The following is a 21,030-nucleotide window of genomic DNA, read 5'->3' as shown; positions in this document are numbered from 1 at the left end:
TGTATCTTGCTGTTGCGTGCAAAAATAGATAACCAACAACCACACGCGTATTACGCCTTCGTGTAACTGTTGCAACTTCTTAGTGTCACTTGCTCCAAACGGAAGAGCAAATCATTTAACACGCGTTGCAGAATCAAGTAGCCAGACTTTTCGTTAGGGAAGTTAATCAGAAGTCACGGTTAGTCTGTGTCAATACGTTTAATGCCAGCTCGTCACTTCCCGCTTAGAGCAAGTAAGACACGCTTTTACGACGCACATTATCAGGTTGAACGTAGTTCTTCTTAAGGAGTTATGCCTAGTCAGCTTTCGGAAACGAACGCGATTTTCAAGAATTTTTTGTGGAATGTCTACTGTATATTTTATTACAACTATTCGCTTATTTTGAAAGTACATATATGCAGCACTCTCAGTAATTTTGTTGTAGAAAAACATTAAAAAATGAACGAATAACAGCCAATCTGATGGAAGCTGTGTTGATATCGGTGAGCAAGATATTTCGGAAACCACTGTACCGATTGGCCTAAACTTTTGCAGACTTCTTATATATACCAAAGACTAGTATACGAACGAAGGATTTTTTGTTTTAACAAAAACTGTATTTTTAATTAACGAAAAACGAACAATTCAGACATCGGAAAAGCGTGGTTTTGCGTCAAACGGCCGCCATTTTGTCAAAAACCAACGTTTTGAAAAAAATCTTCGTTCATCTACTGAATTCAACCATATATTAACAGAATGTTTTTGAATTTTTAATTTGAACTGATCCGGCTCAGAGAAAACTTGCTCACCGCACAGCGCCTTTATCAAAACAGCTTCCGCGAGAATGGCTGTTATTCGTTTATTTTTTAATGTTTTTCTATAACAAAATTACTGAGAGTTGCTGCATATATGTACTTTTAAAATAAGCGAATAGTTGTAAAAAAATATACGGTAGATAATCCAGAAAAAATTCCCGAAAATCGCGTTCTTTTTCGGAAGCTGACTAGGTATAACCCCTTAATCGAGCGTTTGGAGGATTTTAACGCTTAACTGATGAGGTGGGATCTCATAGACTCCATGATGGTGGTTGAGATGCTTGTTTATTTCGACGTTTTTTTTTCACGTGATGACACAAAGCAACTAATCGTAGTTTTGGATTCTTTACAAATAAGAGTTTGTTCGTAGCACTTCTATTCATGTTCCGGATAAAAGTATTGGGGCACCTGGGGGCACCCTTTAAAACAGAATAACTTCTTTAAAACTGGCCCAAACGACTTGAGTTTTTTGGGGAAGCTAGAAGGATTAGTTTATTAGGTGACGTGTTTCGTTGGTTTGAAAAAAAGTTGCAATTGGTCGGAGTAGGAAAGAGTGTATAAATAATTGTTAAAATTATCGGATTGACATAAGAGTCCGTACATCGAAGTGTGTGGGCTGACGCGTTACCGAATTTTCACTTCTTTCACCTCTCATATCTCAGAAACTAATCGTCACCTCAACTTGAAAATGTTGTATGATTGATGTCTGATCATAAGGTATCGTTTGGCATAAAATTCAGTTCGCAAATCGTGGGGAAAAAGAGGTGATTTCTTCGGTCACTCTTTAATTCAAAGTTTTATAGTTTTTGATATCCTACAATATGGCGATAAAGATTCTTCGAACATTAATTTTTTCAAAATTTATCCTCACCTCCCTTTATTTCGAAAATTCTTTATCACCATATTATAGGACATCAGATGCCGTAGAACTTTGAATTAATTTGTTTCCCTCTAGGATTGTTTTAATGCCTAAACAAAAAATGCATTATCAGCATCACTTGAACTATCTTTCGGAAGTCCCAAAGTTCTTTTATTTTCAAGTCTCTGAACGTTCCTCGTAATAACTGAATACACAAAAACGTCGTACAAAATTCTTTTGCATGATTAAATCAGCTCCACCTTCCTGCGGTATGATTTTTCCGCAAGTGCATCGGTGCATCGATACACTTACGTAGTGCAGCTACATTTTTTTCAATTGAATCTTGATTTGCATTACAAAAACTAATTGTCGAGTTATTCTGCGTATAAAAATGGTAAGTAAGGTCATGTAAAATTCAATGTTCTACGAAATATTTCATAATGTTAGTTTAATAGATCGATGGTTTAGTGCACAATAATTATTATTGTGTGTCCACTTTTAGCGTTTTCGAGAAAATGAGGTTTAAACATGTAATGTTACATGCAATCATATAATGAACAAAAATATTATTTTTGACAAATACATGAAGTAGATATAAATGTGATTTTTATAGGGTAAGTCGGGGAGAGATGGCCTACTTTTATTAAAACAATAAGTACACCGTAAATTAAGTGGTTTTATAAACGGCAAAAATATATTTGCAAAAGGAAATACATTTAAATAAATAATATAAAATTGAATTTAAAAAATAATTTAAAAAAAAATAAAATAAAATTGCAATCTGGGCGAAAGGCCATCTCACCCGGATTGTGCAAATACAAGTTATGTGGTTAATAAGATGAAAAATAATTTCATTGTCTTACACAGAACTTTTTCACACTCGTTACATAAGTTCAAAAATTTTTAACATCCTTCGTGAAACCATTTTTTACGGGTGCCGATGTACAGCTGTAGGTACTGATCCCCACAACCCACCCACTTTACCACTTTGAACTGCTTCTACAGCATTCAATAATGCCTAGTTTGTCCATAACTTCCTACACTGATTATATGTTCGTTTATATGCCGCTGGCATGTTCTACAAAAACATTTACTAGCTATTATGCATGATTTTATGATAGGCCAACTATCTAAAAAAAAAATCAGGGCAATCTATCCGAGAGTCAAGAAGTGCAGACTCGCTTGTTTTTTTCAATAACACAGTTCGACAAAATTTGACTTTTTTTCGGACTTGTAACATTCAATAACCGTTTCTTATAGGTTTTCGTGCCCTGAAAACGAATCCGCAAACCGTTTATCGACATCACCCTCAGTTTTTGAGAAATTCAATTTTTTTAAAAAAATGCAAATTTTCAACTTTGAACATCTTTTGTGCCGAAACAGTAACAATTATTCGGTTGCTTTTTCCGTCAAATTATTCTATGAATCCTCCCAAATAAAGCAATGTAAGTTATTAGTGCATTATGAACATTTAAATATGTTTAAACAGCGATCAAAGGGAAAAGAACATCCAAAATTCACCAATGTTTGCAAACATCTCTCAAATTATTTCCAAAACTAAGGGTCAAGGAGAAAATCTGACTATTCCACGCGATGCAGCAGACATTTTTCCATTGGAAAGCATCAACAAAAGTGGTAAGTCACGTTTTGTTTTCAATACAGAAGCGAAATAGTTTGGCAAAACGTGCGGCGTCGACAGTGGTAGTCACGCGCGTTAAGCGATTGTGTTACGCTGAGCGGCAGTGGATCGCGCGTCGCCGTTGACTACCACTGTCGACGCCGCACGTTTTGCCAAACTATTTCGCTTCTGTATTGAAAACAAAACGTGACTTACCACTTCTGTTGATGCTTTCCGAAGGAAAAATATCTGTTGCATCGCATGGAGTAGTCAGATTTTCTCCTAGACCCTTAGTTTTGCAAATAAATTGAAAGATATCTTCAAAAATGGGTGCATTTCGGGTGTCCTTTCCCCTTTAATAATTTTTTTTTTCAAAATCGAATTTCTCAAAAACTGGGGGCGATGGCGACAAAGAGTTTGCGGATTCGTTTCCATGAAACGCACGAAAACCTATAAGAAACGGCTATTGGATGTTACAAGTCCTAATGGCTGTCGAACTGTGTAATGTTACGACAATATCTCATCACAGGAACATAAATATAACCTCTAAACATTATATTAACGCACTGCATTCAGAAAAAGTCATTATTTTTTCGTGAAATGTCAGTAAATTATAATTTAAAGAACACGTAGAAAAATTTCGAGAATAGACAATTTTTACATTACAAATAACTTACCCGATTTCACAGTCGAAAGCAAACAAAAAATACGATTAATGCGGCGGGTGAACAACGCGCAATATACCACTAAAAACAAAACTGATAATTGCAACGTTCTAGAACATAAACGTGATCGAGCCATCTCACCCGGGATTACCGTACAGCATGAAGAAACATTCAAGAATTATTTGTTGCATGTACAAAGTCAAATTCCACAAAATGTAGACATACAATATTTGTGCACTGAGCCATGTACGTATGGGTTTAACGTTTGGTCTTTAAAGCTGAATCTTTATGTCGTTATCTCGTGTTTACTAGCATCGTGAAGTAATAATATGTGCTGTATCGAAAGGTGTGTTTTCGATGACCTTGCTCGTACTTTTTATACCAGAATGACTCGAGAGATCCATGTATGAAAGAGAAACGTATACGATTACCATTCAAAGAAAAATGCGACTGCACTTTAAAGTCCAAAAATAATGTCATCGGAAGGTGAAGCAAATTAAAATGCCCAAAAATCTCCTGCATGATTTGTTCGTATCTTCATATGGAATAAATTTATAACTCGGTCCAGTTATTAGAATCACACTATGTACAGGATGTTTCATAATACATGGTATGAACAGAAAGGTTCATCGATAAAGAGAAAAATATAAATGTTCTTCTTACTTTTTGGTAACACTTTCATATATATAAGTACTAAGGTTGCTCGTATTTTCGGTTTTTAAACTTTGATCGGGGCACCCTCCAGAATAGTTCCAAATAATTATAAAAAAAATACGTATAAAGTTTGAGATCGATCGGATAAGGGGGAAGGGTGCCCCTGGGCCCTTAAATATTTAAATGATTATTTAACACCTCGCGAAGTCGATTTTATATAATATCCTTCAAGTTATTGAGTAAATAAAAAAATATGACAAACAAAAGTTGTAGATCCGGATAAGGAGCATCTTTTATGTTATATTACTTTTTCTCGTGCGACGAACGGTTTTCGAAAAAATCCGAAAAACTGAAAAAAAACTTTTTTTCCTCAAATTTTGAAAATTTAAATGCTTCTAGTATACTTTTTATTTATGAAGGCGAACAAAAAAATGGAATTTTTATTTTCGAGGACTATTTTTTAATCATTTAAGGGGGAAGGCATATACCGAAATATGCGAAAAAGATAAAAAAATTCTTATTTTCAGTGTTTGATAGATCATGAATGTTTTCTGAAAATTTGGAACCGAAATTCGCAAAAATATCGAAAATATAGACTCTATATTTTCGATATTTTTGCGAAGATATATGTACATAGTGTCTATATGTTCGATATTTTTGCAAATTTCGGTCCCAAATTTTCAGGAAACATTTTTAACATATCAAATATGGAAAATAAGAATTTTTTTATCTTTTTCGTATATTCCAAAATAAAAAGTGTTGTAGAAGCATTTAAATTTTCAAAATTTGAGGGAAAAAAACTTTTTTTTCAATTTCTCATAACAGGAACATAAAAGATGCTCCTTGTCCGGATCTACAACTTTTGCTTGACATATTTTTTTATTTACTCAATAACTTGAAGGATATTATATAAAATCGACTTTGCGAGTTGTTAAATAATCATTTAAATGTTTAAGGGCCCAGGAGTACCCTTTCCCGTTATCGGATCGAGCTCAAACTTTACACGGATTTTTTTTTAATTATTTGGAACTATTCTGGAGGGTGCCCGAAGAAAATCTTGAAAAAACATTTTACCAAGAGTAAATAAAAGCCACCCTAATAAGTACTATGTAGCATTATACCGAATATTTCACCTAACTTTATCACCTGAAATAGTTCTGTTGTATTTAACATTTCATAAAGGTCCTTTAAAACACTAAAAAAAAGTTGCACCTCATTGAACCCTTCCGAACAGAATAAAACTATTGTTACTATACGCCCTCCCCCCCCCCCCACAAAACTCTACAATTTTCGTAAAACACATTTTTATGAAATTTTAAATACAGCAGAAATATTCCAGGTGATAAAGTTAGGTGAAACACCCTGTATGCTTCCTGTATCGAAAAATGTATCAAATAAAACAACATTCCTTCATATCTCCCAACGGTTACTCCATTTCTTTCACATTTGGAGCAAATATAAAAGCTGTCCTATAACTTTTGGACATTGTGCAGTTCCTATAGGGTGGATGCACCATTTGTGGCCACTTTAAGGTATTGTACCAGTTTTGGCCACTTCTTAAAAAAAATAATATTTTTCCGTGTAAGCAATAAATGTAACCTTATATTTCTGACGGTATACTAAACAAAATATTTATGATGTGAAATTCTCCACATAACAATGATCTGCAAGCCATTTAAAAATGAGATAATTAAAGCACATGACCAAAAATAGTGCAATGGCCACAAACGGTACATCTACCCTACTCGATTTGACTAAACAGAACAAAAAGAGTAAAATTATAAAAGTACAATGTCGTTTACACCGTTTTCCATTTTTATAAATTTCTACCACGTGGTTCTCGCATTCGAAGAGTAATCCTATTCATGTAATCCTTTGCTCCTCCCTATACAAAAGCTTTGCGCGCAGTGTGTATAAACAGATAAACTATGACCAGCGGCCGTAGCCGTGATGGAAAACCCCGGTTCTCGTTAGATCACCGAAGTTAAGCATCGCGGGGCGGTGTACCGGGGAAAGATGGGAGACACCACTTTTCTCCCGGTGCGCTGCTGCTGCTGGAACCCGAAGGAGAGAGGAGGGAACAAAAAAGATGGGATGTTGAGAAAGGAAAGCGTAGTAATTTTAAACCATCGACCAAGAAAGGGACATCGGCGTATTGACATGTTTAGATTTGAGGATGCACGCCTGTTTTGCGTCGAATCAAGCGTAAGGCTGTTGTCCCGCCATATATCATCGGGGTTCGAGTCTTGGCCTAAGACGGAACTGAGTTTCCCAGGGGATAAGGTTTCCACTCGGGTGGCCTCGTACCAATGTATTTAGATTGTCGCCGAGATACTCTCGTAAAACTATAAATTAGATCTTCGAGAAACATTGTCCAGGGCAGTTCCGATTTTGGAGGATTCCCTCTCCTACGCCTCACAACCATCCTCGACATCGACACGCCTCCACCAATAGTTTACGTTCTTTCGTCCCTTTTTCTTTAAGACTCCACCCCTGCAAGAATTTTAGAAGCTTTCCGAGCGCGAGCGAATGTTCCATCGAGGATCAGATCAGATCGAAACGAGCGCTCGACTGAGCCAGTCTTCAATTGTTCAGCCATAGCTACTTTTCAAATATGCAGTCCACTATTGTTGTTATTGTGATTAAAGTGTAATTTTCTTTACCACCCATCCACATCGTTTTCGGCATTTGAGAAACGATTACGGCTTGGCAATCTCGCTCGAGCATATTCGTATTCAACATGGGACTATAGTTCGTTGGGCAATATAAGCAAAAATAAGCTTGACACGCCATCCTGCTTAAAACACAGGAAACAATAAAAACAAACAAACAAATATTGGAAATTGGTTATTAAATAAATGAGCCTTTTAGTTTTATATTTTAATTTTATTTAACGGCTAGGAAAGTATGTCTTTCTATGACGATATACCGAACAGAAGTGACCTCTTCTCTAACAACGGACTGTTTTATCACCGTTGCCAGATATTGAAAGAAAAAGACGCTCTACGGACGTATCATTATCTTTTACTATATTCAGGTTCCCTGAATGTTGAATCATTTTTGCCTTTTAATAATTATAGTAATCCAACAACAAACAGATAAACTATGTTCCTTGAAACTCGGCATAGTCGTCCTTTCATAAAATTTTTCGTAAACATTTATTACCAGCATTATGGTGCTTGTTCTCAGGTGCGAATCTTCTCTGGAACAACATGCTGGAGCCAGTGGGGAACAAGACGGACCAAGGGCTGCCTGAAATATTCGAAAGGGTTTTATGCCCAAATAGGAACGCGCCGTATATTTTCACGAACGTGAATTCAAGGTATTTCCGAGCGACAGGAAGTCAAGACGGAATAGTGCCTAGGTAACGAACAGGATGGCACCGGTACCGATTAATTTCGCTCGTGGCAATCGTTACTCCCCGTCCAAATCGAGGTGAACGCGAACGAAAACACAGCGTAAAAACATTCTCTTCGTGACCACACTGAGGCGGACACGAACAAAACGCAATAACATTCCTGGTGTTATTCTGTCGAAACCTGGCGATCCGCATCCCTTTCGTTTCTGGAACTACCTATGTACTCGAAAACAATCGATCGTTTCCGAACACCCGCTAGCGGGCACTCCAAAGGGATAATACGCGAGACAGAAGCTAATACATATTTCAGTTTTGAGTAATAAAACATTGGTGTAATTTTTGTTTTATCTCGACGAAATTATTTCCAACGTATTGGCCAGATTTTCGCGATAGAAATCAAGTCAAACTCGAATCAATTCGGACAAGTTCTTGTAGAAAACACTGTAAGTGCAAAAAATTAAATTCTATTCTACAGGGTGTCCCACTAAGGAGTGGACAGCGCGATATCTCTTAAAGTATTGTCGATAAAAATATAAAAAAAATAGGGACTTGCATGGTTCGAGGGGGCCCATTTATTAGCGCGAACGAATTTTGTTTTCGATTATTATTTTAAAAGATACGATGGTCAAGTTCGGTTTTTCAAATGGAACTATTTTTTTTGAAGACCTGAGTTGATAGTGAGTTCCAAGACAAATTCAATAAGCTTTAATGTATACACTTTATTTCCACTGGTTTTTAAGATATTGCGCTTGCAAATTTACTGATTTTCACAGCAAGAAACCCCTCTGAAAGGGCAAAAACCGGGGGCGGTCTTACTGACGCCACGGGTGGCACTGCCTGTTGAAATGGATACTTACCTGCCAAAGGTCTACGCCAGAAATGGCAGGCCCAAAGGCTGGACAATTCTTTTCCGTCAGAAATGTTACTTAGGTAGGTACATCTGCGGTATCAAGAAGCGCATCGTTACTTTTATTTCGCGCTTGCTTCTACGCTCGGATGGCCGGTTCTTTTGGGAGGGATGCAAGTTGAATTGGTTAGATTAGGAGGAGTGAAAGTTGCTAGACTAAATTTCAACCATAGGGAGCAGATTGTATCAGAACCAATCCAACTTGCATCCCTCACAAAAGAACCGGCCATCCGAGCGTAGAAGCAAGTGCGAAATAAAAATAACGATGCGCTTCTCGATACCGCAGATGTACCTACCTAAGTAGCATTTCTGACGGAAAAGAATTGTCCAGCCTTTGGGCCTGCCATTTCTGGCGTAGACCTTTGGTAGGTAAGTATCCATTTCAACAGGCAGTGCCACCCGTGGGGCCAGTAAGACCGCCCCCGGTTTTTGCCATTCCAGAGGGGTTTCTTGCAGTGAAAATCAGTAAATTTGCAAGCGCAATATCTTAAAAACCAGTGGAAATAAAGTGTATACATTAAAGCTTATTGAATTTGTCTTGGAACGCACTATCAACTCAGGTGTTCAAAAAAAATAGTTCCATTTGAAAAACCGAACTTGACCATCGTATCTTTTAAAATAATAATCGAAAACAAAATTCGTTCGCGCTAATAAATGGGCCCCCTCGAACCATGCAAGTCCCTATTTTTTTATATTTTTATCGACAATACTTTAAGAGATATCGCGCTGTCCACTCCTTAGTGGGACACCCTGTATAGTATTACCATTAGCACGTAGATCATTTTCTGATAATTTTTTTTCTTAATTTGGCACTTACAGTTAGAGTTGTCAACTTTTCCCGGGAAAAGATAGTACTTTGCGGCCAAATGTGATAGAAATTATAGTACACTGTGAGAAAATATAGTGCTTTTCAGAGAAAAATGGTACAAAATAAAACTTCATTAAAATAACCACATCTTATTTTTTAAATGTATATTAATTAATTTATTTGCATTATTAGTTAATTTAACAAATATGAAAGTCCAAGTTAACATATATGAGGAGCTCATGTTTTATGAGAGATAGACTGGCTCTGTTTCTCTCTCCCCGCCACTTCGTATTCATTATATGTAGAAAAAATCCTATTTATTAAAACTTGCAAATTAAAATGTTGAGGTTCCCATAGAATAAAAAAATAATTAAAAACTAGAATTTTATAGATATAACGGAAAGGTAGTATTTTTACGTACTATATATTTTTCTAACAGTAGTATATAGTACACTAGACAAAAATATAGTAAAATACTGTACATATATTATAGTACGGTTGGCAAGCCTGCTTACAGTGTTTTCTACAACGCCTCTTCAATTCTAATCCCCAGACACAAGGAGTGAATGGAAGGCACCAATAATTTGTGAAATATATATTAATGAAACTATTTACTGCATCACTTATAAATCCACTTTCTCATAGTCAGCACAATTTGAACCCTGTTACGGTCTTCAGTTCAGCTATACACTTAATACAATGTCAATGCAATTTTTTACACCTCTCTACAGAAATTCTTACAAAGCAGCAATTTCTTTATACCTTTCTCCAAGTCAGAAGGGTTCTGAAAAGAATGAAAACGTGAGGCGTAGTAGAGTTAGTAAAGAAATGAGAACACTATTGGGTCCAGAATGACCCAGGAGCCGTGCCTAGTACGACTGAAGAAATGACAGCGCGAAATTGGGTAAAAAAAGACCCGGCGGACGTAGCAGGGTTAAAGAAACGAGAACCCGATTGGGTCAAAACAGACCCAAGTAATGTAATAGGTTTACTGAATACATACCTAGTCAATAATCACGTAATGATATTTTCCCAATACTACTATTAAGTGAAATATAAGTAATAACATGTTAAGTATTCAGGTGGTGCAATAAATATTTCCAGTAGTAGGTACAAGTTGAGAGATGTTGTTATGGGCCATGGAAATTAATGAAGGTATTGGGATCTGACATGGAGGGCGGGGCCTAGCCAAGATGACGCCGATATGTGTAGAAGATACATGTGTGGTATATGCGATGATGTAGTTTTTTGCGAAAATGTTCCTTTCTATGCAAAGTATATGTGATTGGGCAGGATGTGATTCGGAAGCGGAATTTTATGCAACGGCACGCGAACGGACAGGGATTGATGTGTACCCAACAAGCGCTGCTACTTTCGCCACCAGATGTCATGGTGACGGATGTCAGATCCCAATACTGACAATGTGACCCTACGCGTGTACCGATAAAACTGAATTTCTTCACGCTAGACAGTAAAATGATACGATCTTAGAGTATATATACATGGAGGTCTCATGACCTATGTCTCCTGTGGATCCAGTTGCCGACCAACATCATGCGAGAGAGAAAGCATCGTGCGAACTGGTGCGAGAGAGAGAAGTATAGTGCCTATCCGAGAAATAGTGACTTAGGTGTGAAGTCCCTCAGCGGGGTCTTACCCGACACCCTGCTGGGTACTGGCCGCTAAACGTGCCCCCCCTACTACCTCTTGCAGGATCATATTTAGAGAAGACCAGGACAAAACCGGGGCCCTAACAGAAAATAAAACAGAAATTCAAGATACGGTTTATCGTTATTAAAATTATTAGTAGCGAGTAGCAAAGCTTAATTGTAGTCTTTCAATAATGCTAAACCGTATCTTCAATTTCTGTTTTATTTTCTCTAGGACCCCGGTTTTGTCCTGGTCTTCTCTAAATACAGTCCTGCAAGAGGTAGTAGGGGGGCACGTTTAGCGGTCAGTACCCAGCAGGGTGCCGGGTAAGACCCCGCTGAGGGACTTCACACCTAAGTTACTATATCTCGGATAGGCACTATATAGCTTCCTAATCGACCGTAATGCGCATGCACCGGTATCGCCGGCGACGATCCGCGGTTGCTATGATTATCGTTGTTTATCACAGACGCTCGCCCGATGTCTTTCTCTCTCGCACGATATCGGCGCATGCGCATTACGGTCGACTAGGAAGCTATACATCTCTCTCTCTCGCATCATGTTGGCGACAGTTTCGAGCTTTCAATGAGACCTCCATGTCTACAGGGTCAGCGTTTTATCCTGCAACCCGCGCTCGCGCGAACAGGTAAAATGGCAACAGCGCCTCACGGACGCATTCCACTGCAACCATGCAACGTCCCGGCGCGCGGCGTTCGGAGAGCTGCCAGCGACCGCTTGACTAGTTGTTTCTGTATCATTATTTTCAGAAATTGAGAAATTAAATTTTTATTCAATTATGTGTTAGTTCTGCAGACCTCAGAATCTATTGTTTTGGTTTTCTTTTTTATGATTTTATCCTTAATGCAGTGCATACCTAGATCAGACGTAAGGGGTAGCTAATGGGACGTGTCTTTGATTGTAGCGGTGTTTGAATTTTTTTCTAGAATTTCTGTGTCTGAATTTTTTAGCTACTCAACGCCACGCCTATACCGGCTTCCGTTAATGTCATTTTTTAGGGGTATAGTATGTCGTAGCTAAAATTTTTGAAATTGAGACGGGTACGAGATCAGTCGACATTATTTTCAAACCTCATTACAGTAATATGGGGTGCGAGTGGTAAACCGATCATAAAAGCGGAGCGCGCGGCTCAGGTAATCACCTGGGCCGGGAAATTCCCAATAGCTCTTTGCGACGTTAATTTAAAAGAGACCATCCTAAAATTTTCGGAGCTCCGGCATCACTGCTGTCCAGCGGTCGCTGGCAGCTCTCCGCTGGGCCGGTGCATGGTTGCAGTGGGATGCGTCCGTGAGGCGCTGTTGCCATTTTACAAGTTCGCGCGAGCACGGGTTGCAGGATAAAACGCTGGCCCTGTATATGCTCTAAGGATACGACTATAGTATAAGTTTATTAGGTCTTTCTTACCTCACGATTCTGTAAAACAGCTCCTTACGTTGCACAATCTAGCTAAAAGAAACTGGCGTAAGAAGAGCAATAAGAATTATTACTCGGTCACAGCGGCAATATAATATGTTTGATCTCGAATAAAACCTGATAATCGTTTTGCAAGAACATGGAACTCCTGGATATTTATCCCTACTTTCATTACGACCCGTTGCACGTGTATGTAGCTATTCAGAAATAAGTTTTCCTCTCGACTTTGTAAGTATTACGATTTATATAATATGATCATTGCGGTAAATTTCGTAATTTATTATAATTAGTAATTGACCCAACGTGTTGCAACAAACAGTTGCCGCTTCCCATGAACTATTTTTCCATCTTAACGTCCGTACATATCAAAGCAGAAACATCAAAACAGTTCCTTGGTCTGAAACTTTAAACCTTCACACCGTTTTATAATCACAAATTGGTCACACGGGGTCCATTGCACTCCAGCGTCATTTTTAAGGGGTGATTCTCGTGTAACAGCCCCGGAAATTTAAGATTTTTTTTTTAACACTGTTGATCATATTGCATTAAACTCTGTTATGATATAAGAAGGCATTTTTAAACTTGTAGAATTTTTTTTATGTCGATCCTTCTTATTATTTATTAATTATTGTGGAATCGTGTTAACGTCTTCGACGATGTTGGCGTCAGATGTAGCTCCTATCACAGTCATCTGATTGGAAAAAGAGTAATTTTTTTTTAAAGTTAAATAACTTATGCTGGGACTGGACCTAAAATTTTAATTTTAGTTTGTATTTATAATACTTTTTTCGTCGATGTAAAGAATAATATGAAAAATTTGTCTAAGGAAAACACTTACTTTTTCTTTCAAACGCTATAACTCTTTCAATTTTCCATTTTTTTTCTTTAAAGTGGACCAATCCCAGCTTAAACTATCTAACTTTGAGAAACTTCTATTTTTTTTTTGCAATCAGATGACTGTGATGGATGCTACACATCCCGCCAACAGGAGTTACATCGTCGATGAAGTGGACAAGATTCCACAATAATTAATAAATAATAAGGAGGATCGACATAAAAAAAATGTTTTCTGCAAGTTTAGTAATTCAAACAAGATTAATCCAATATGACCAACAGTTTTTTCGAAAAAAATTCTTAAATATCAGTTACTTTTGGGGCTGTTAGACGAGAATCCCCCATTAACTTAACATTTTCGTATTTTTGAGGCTTTGAACTTTTAAGCGATTATTGTACATTCGTAATACTTCAATAGTCTTTTCCTAGAAATGTAAACTTTTATATGTTGAAATTTGTATTTGATAATACAATATTGATAAAATACTTGTAGATGAAAGGGACTTTTGGGGGTTAAAATTCACCAAATTGTTAAATTTGATTATTAAGGTTTAAAAATTTACAGAAATATTGACGAATACATATCCTGGGCTGCGATGCATCCCGTGTGACCACGAAGGGTTAAAACATCACTGTTACATACTCGCACAAGTGAGATCTGTTGAACTTCATTTATTCGTAACGACATTTTCTACATTACCGTAGTAAAACATTCTAGAATAATTATAAACTTATTCAAACTGAGAATTACATTGAAGTTGTATCTACGAATTTATATATCTTATATCAACAAATTTGAAATTGTTTTTGAAAATGCAGCATCGACTTGAAATCACCCTGTGGCGGCCATCGGCACGACCAAATACGAACATTTGGCGTGCAATTGGTCGGCACGGTTTATGACTCGTGCGCCAGCAAAACTGTTTTTTAGTGAGCCGTTTTCCGATTCTTTCGTGATTGAATTTTGATCAATGCATGTTTTCCTTCGAGACTTTCGTTTACGGCCTCAATAGTTACTACGGGTATCGTAAACTCCGAGTTTCCTAACCCCGGGTCTCCACCAAAGCGAAGACGAACAAAAACATTGTTCGCGAACGTTTTCGTCTATTTTCGTCTGTCCGCACCGCCGCGAACACGAACAGAACTCTGCGTACGAGCGTTCTCGAGGATGTCGCGACAGTAGGAACGTAGCGAACGAACATTTCTGACGAGACCTGGCGATCCGCACCCCTTTTCATTGTGGGACTGCTCGTAAACAGGCGACTCTCTACGACTATTTGTGTTTGTATGGATTTATAAGCTTTAAGAGGTAAATTAGGGTTACATCTCGCTCTCTCTCTCTCTCTCTCTCTCTCGCTCTCCCTCTCTCTCCTTCTCTCTCTCTCTCCCTCTCTCTCCTTCTCTCTCTCTCTCCCTCTCTCTCCTTCTCTCTCCGTCTCTCTCTCTCTCTCCGTCTCTCTCTCTCTCGCTCGCGCTCTCTCTCTCTCTCTCTCTCTCTCTCTCTCCCTCTCTCTCCCTCTCTCTCCCTCTCACTGCTTCTCCCTCCCTCTCTCTCCCTCTCTCCCTCCCTCTCCCTCCCTCTCTCTCTCCCGCTCTCTCCCTCTCCCTCCCTCCCTCTCTCCCTCTCTCTCTCTCTCTCGCTCGCTCCCTCCCTCTCCCTCCCTCTCTCTCCCTCTCTCTCACTCTCTCCCTCCCTCTCTCCCTCTCTCTCCCTCTCTCTCACTCTCTCCCTCCCTCTCTCCCTCTCTCTCTCTCTCTTTTGTCAAACAGCGGTGTACAGAATCCTATTTAAAATATACTTCTAAGTTTATTTTCGTTTAATGTTTGGGATAATAAAATAGTAGAGATATTCAGGGACAATGCAGCCAAAGTATGTGGCCATATTAACTCTTCCTCTCAAAGCTAACGAGAAGACCGTCTCCCGCTGCAGAAAGGAGAGATGGTCGAGTTATGAATTTTTTATTATTTTTGTTTATTTTTGATTTTTTATTATTATTATTTTATGATTATTTTTGTTCATTTAGTTTATTTATTCACTTTTTATTCATTTGCCTTGCTAATCACCAGTATGTAGTTCACATTTTTTTTGTGTTTTTTACTTGTTTAGCGTAAACAAATTAAATATCAACGAATCTGTAGTTGTATTCACTCGTAAATAATTTTGCTTTATCCTTTGTTAATTTTCCACCAATAATTATGTGAGTGGTCTCTGCCAACGACGCAAAACATCTCTCCCGGCACCTCGGGAGAGGTGGTCAGATGTCATGACTTCAGTTTTCAACCCGATTTACAGTAGATACTTTCTTAAAGCAAATGTCGACCAGTTTTTTCTGAATCAGCATAAAATTTTGAACATATAGGTTCGTTCTGATAAAATTAGTAATGTCAGTATTAGTTTTAATTGCCATTTTATATTGGGTCGACCGCGTCTCCCGGATTTACCCGATCAGCGGAACTCAGATTTGTCCGAGTTGCGTCGTGTTTGGTTTCATTTTTATTAGAATTATCTCATACATACGTTGGAAATATTCTCATTCTGTTAAAACAGAAAATATAACAATTTTATTCGTGCTTGTCACGCATACTATTTCTGTGGAGTACCTGTCGGCGAATGGTCGGAGAGAGTCGCCTGTTTACGAGCAGTCCCACAGTGGAAAGGGATAGCAAGGCCCAAGTTTCTTGGGTTCGAAAAGGGACAAGAACGAGAAAACAGCCGATGTTCGTCACAAATGTTCCAACCTGGTGGATCACCGGATTTTATTCGCGAACACCCTCTTCCCCCGTCTACCGTGACCATCCGGAAGATTTATCGCCTATTAGTAGTGAACACTTTTATTTGGCGTCCACACCGAGGCGAACAGCGTGTTATACATAGTCTGATTTTCGAGAGTCGAGACCTGAGGCGGGTCCCTTGGACAGAGCGTTGTTTAAGGAGGAACCAATGGTAGCACCGCCGCAGGCAATCCGTAGGGTACCATTGCTCCCTCCCGCCTCAGGTCTTAACTCCTGTAAATCAGAGTAGAGCTGTACGAGTACTTGAATATTCGGGTAGCTTGAAATCCGAACCAATCCGGGACTCGGTTTCCAAGTCGAGCCGGGTACCCGAAAGAACCGAGCGGTTCAGGTAGAACCGAGTACTTGAATGTTTTTCAAGCGGCCCGAAAGAACCGGGCGGATTGGATAGAACCGAGTAGCTCGGATAGAACCGAGTACTTGAATTTTTCTAAGCGGCTCGAAAGAAACCGGGTGGCCTGGAAAGAAACAAGCGCACACTGGCGAAAATGCCCAAAAACCTGGCCAAAAGTCATATTTCCAATTGTAGGGTAAATTGTTGAAATATTTTATTGTAATACGTCTCCAAGATGATAAACATGTAATTTTTTAACGTCAAATATTTAATTTGTTGTCCTGATTAAAATTATGATTCTTAAAAATATTACAAATTTTGTGATTTATATTTATCAGTCAATTACAGAATCATTACTATAACATTTATATGTGTGTATAATTTTTTTAACATTATTATATATATATACTGGTAAATGTAAATCACAAAATTTGTAATATTTTTAAGAATTATATATATATAAGGCGCCGTTGCAGAATTTTACCCCTTCTTGCCATTTTGGCAAATATCAGCGTTTATGTGCACACTGACACGATTATAATTTCCGCTCAGTTCAGTCTTTACATATCCGCGAGTGGTACTATTTGTTTCGAAATGTCTGAGAATGAAGAAAATAGTGCAAATTAAAATTAGGTATGGTTTTTAATGTTGTAATGTTATGTCTATAACATACATACATATATATATATATTCAAGGATATTTCTATATTTTCATAAACAGACACTTCTGCATACCTTAGTGTACGCAGACTCTTTATACCTAGTGTATACTACTTACTTTGATAGGTATACTGGATAATCTGAAAATAAATTTTAAAGTAGCGCGTTAAATTTCGATCGTCAACTTTGAACTGATATATCTTCAAAAGGTCTGCAGTTAAAAATTGACAATTAACGGGAAATTGTGCACAGATAGGTTAGCAACGAATTGCACTAATTAGATTTGGCAAATAAAAATCTTTGTATTTGGAATTTTGGCCAGGTTTTCGGGCATTTTCGCCAGTGTGCGCTTGTTCCTTTCCAAGCCACCCGGTTTCTTTCGGGCCGCTTGAAAAAAATTCAAGTACTCGGTTCTATCCGAGCCGCTCGGTTCTTTCGGGTACCTGGCTCGGCTTGCTTTTTCCGAGTACTTGAACAGCTCTAAATCAGACTATAGCTAACATGTTCGCGAGAACATGTTTTTGTTCGTGTTCGCCTTGGTGGAGACCTGGCGTAAGGGCCCATGATGCGATGCCGGGCGGCCTGCGACCGGCCGCGTCCCGCGTTTCGGGGCCTGGGGGAAGTCCCGCTGCGTGGCCAGGAGTGTTTCTCCCACCAGATCACACCCCCTAACGATGGAATCGCGCCGAAAAATAATAAGTATAGTGCCTCTACGAGCTTTAGTGACTTAGGTGTGAGGCCTCTCAGCGGGGTCTTAACCGATATCCTGCTGGGTATGGGCCGCTAAACGTGGCCTCCTACTACCTCTTGCAGGACTGTATTTAGAGAAGACCAGGACAAAACCGGGGCCCTAAAGATTAAGTAATATAATTTCGATTTTAACAAAATAAAAAAGAAATTGAAGAAATTGATTATCAATATTAAAAGACATCAATTAACCATTGCTACTGGCAATTAAAATTTGTCTCGTTGTCAGCACATATTAAATAAAAATCCATTGTAGTAAGGTATATGTACTGCATTAGAACAGTTGTAATATAAATTATTTTATATTAACAACTTATTTTAAATTAAAGTCACTGCATGTCTTGAAGTAATGTTGAAGACTGTACCCTTTAGGACCCCAGTTTTGTCCTGGTCTTCCCTAAACACAGTCCTGCAAGAGGTAGTAGGGGGTACGTTTGGCGGCCCGTACCCAGCAGGGTATCGGTTAAGACCCCACTGAGTGACCTCACAGCTAAGTCACTGTAGCTCGTAGATGCACTATATGTGGCGCGATTAGGGCCTGAGAAATTACCGAGTGGTTGACATCTAGTATAGCCGTCTTGGCCCAAAAGGGGCGCACTCTTCCTCAGGCTTTCGCCTATACGAGCATTTGGCTTGCAAGGTGGTATTAGCTGTACATAACTAGCGACCCCGCCAGGGCCGGGTCGGAAGAAGCAGAGAAGGACCACGCTTGACTCCACGGCGTCCACTGTAGGAATTTTTCTCTCTGAGCAGGATGCCAGGTCACGAAGAATATAATACATTCGCAACCAGACTAAATCCCTGGCTATCTTCTGCTCTGTTGGGGGTGCATGTACTCACCCGGGACCACCAGGGACGCTCTGGTGGCCGGGGACGGCCTTGCATAAAATCGCATGCCAGTCCCCATGCGAATCGGGTACACCGGGAACGCAACCGCCCGTACAAGGGGTTAGAAGAACCACCTGCCCCCTGGTGGGGCGATTGGTTGACAGATAGTGTCGGTTTTAGAAAGGTCCAACTGACGCGCCGCGCCTCAGAGTCTCCTCTATAGCAGCATATAAACCAGGCAAGGTGGAGTGAGCATCTTTCCTCCCTAGGAAACCACCGTACAGGCCACGGGGTGGGCGGAAAGCATAATGGGTTCCGAAAGACCACGTCTTCACTCGATGGGATCACCGTAAGGAATTTTTGCTATTGGGTAGGCCATAACGGTCACGAATTATAAACGTTCGCAACCGGGGAAACCTACCCGTGAGGTTGCCAGCAGCAAGCAACGCACCAGGAGAAAAACGGTCACCCATCTTTCCCCGATACGCGCCCCACGATGCTTAACTTCGGTGATCGAACGAGAACCGGTGTTTCCATCGCGGCCACTGCCGCTGGCATTGGTTGACATCGGCATCGGGCCAACCAATTAAGAAACGTTGCCTGTCGCGCGCGTCTTCCCAAAAAATGGTGTTGCCGGTTGACGGCAGTCTTCGCCAACCCCTCGAGAAGGTGTGGCATTCAGAATAAAAACTCATACTCGAAATATTGTGTAGTTATTTAAGGAACTGACAAGGGGAGGACACCATGTAGTAGACATCGTTTTTTATGAGCCTTGGCACGATGGATCTATGTCGAAAATAAGTGAATAGGTCTCCGAGCGTTTCTACCAATGGGCCCTAATAGTAGAGATATTTACATGGAAATTATTAAAAATTTCATAGTAGCCGAGGGGTTTTAGTGGGTAAAAATCCCATACTACCCTGGCGCCCCCGGGGGATTCTCCTCTGAAGGAGTCGAGGTGCCTTTTGAAGATTTCCCTAAATTAAAAAAAAATTATAAAAAATTTTTTTTTTTTTTTAACGTGAAGATATCATCGAAAGGCACCCTGACGCCTCCAGAAGGGAATTCCCCGCGGGCGCCAGAGTAGTTGTGGGATTTTTACCCACTAAAACCCCACGGCCACTATGAAATTTTTAATAATTTCCATGTAAATATCTCTATTATTAAGGCCCATTGGCAGAAACGCTCGGACACCTGTTTACTTATTTTCGACATAGATCCATCGTGCCAAGACTCATCAAAATCGGTGTCTACCACATGGTGTCCTCCCCTTGTTAGTCATTCAACTATACCTTCAAACCTATTCCTGTGAGAACAAAGTGAGGCACGTGGAGATGTTAGAAACGTCATTGTAGGGGAATGTAGATATAAATATAAGTAGCATAAATAACATTCGAAATAAAAGCTGAAGCTAAACAAACGTGAGACAATTTGAGTGGACGATGATGTGGCAGCAACGAGATTAAAATCACGTGACAGCAGCTGTCAAAGTGTTAATAGCATTTACTACCGTTCAAAAGTGATTATAAGATCTAAGTGATGATGGATGCTAGAAATATGCTTATGGGCATATACCACTCGTTTAATCAATTGACCCCAGACGCCTCGTGAAAGGAACGACCACCAAGGATACTTTCGAAAATGTTCTCCGACGTTCGTGAAGCTTGGCCTTAACACAGTGCGGACGAAGGTTAACAAATTAATAGCCTTCGATTGGGTGTACTTTCTTCCGTGAATTTCGCGACTGACCACTTTCGTGTAACCTTCATTCGTAAGGCGTAATTTGTCTCGAGGTTAAATATCATTTCCAGCACTGAAATACACGCAATCTACTTAACTGTATCATGTACGATGTTCAATTCTTGTTATTACCGAACGTTTTCCTCGTAAATGCAGGAAATGCTTGTGTTCTTCCTTCCTCGCATATCGAAAAATGAGGGTGGAAGAGTCTCATTACATTTCACAAACAATACGATCGATTTTGTCAATTTTTGTAATTTCCAATATGTTTAGAGCAATGAAGGTGGGACTTCATTTTTTAAATGGAAAGCTGTATTTCTTTTATGATAGCATCAAAGCATTGCACAATC

The 21,030-nt window shown here is 39.2% G+C and overlaps 1 protein-coding gene and 1 long non-coding RNA gene across 2 annotated transcripts in view; both read left to right on the top strand.

The window, feature by feature from the left end:
* LOC143374583 (phospholipase B1, membrane-associated) overlaps positions 1 to 8,090 on the top strand; it is a 28,652-nt gene extending 20,562 nt beyond the window's left edge. Inside the window, exon 8 of the mRNA XM_076822860.1 lies at positions 7,780 to 8,090. Coding sequence (XP_076678975.1) covers positions 7,780 to 7,958 — 179 coding nt within the window. The 3' untranslated portion in view covers positions 7,959 to 8,090. The remainder of the gene's footprint in view (positions 1 to 7,779) is intronic.
* The window catches only part of LOC143375087 (uncharacterized), a 257,399-nt gene that overhangs the window by 150,729 nt on the left and 85,640 nt on the right, over positions 1 to 21,030 (top strand). The gene's annotated exons all lie outside the window — the stretch shown is intronic.

This window comes from Andrena cerasifolii, chromosome 1 (assembly GCF_050908995.1).
Source record: "Andrena cerasifolii isolate SP2316 chromosome 1, iyAndCera1_principal, whole genome shotgun sequence".
NCBI classification, from domain to species: Eukaryota; Metazoa; Arthropoda; class Insecta; order Hymenoptera; family Andrenidae; genus Andrena; species Andrena cerasifolii.
This window is presented reverse-complemented; position numbering and strand designations above follow the sequence as displayed.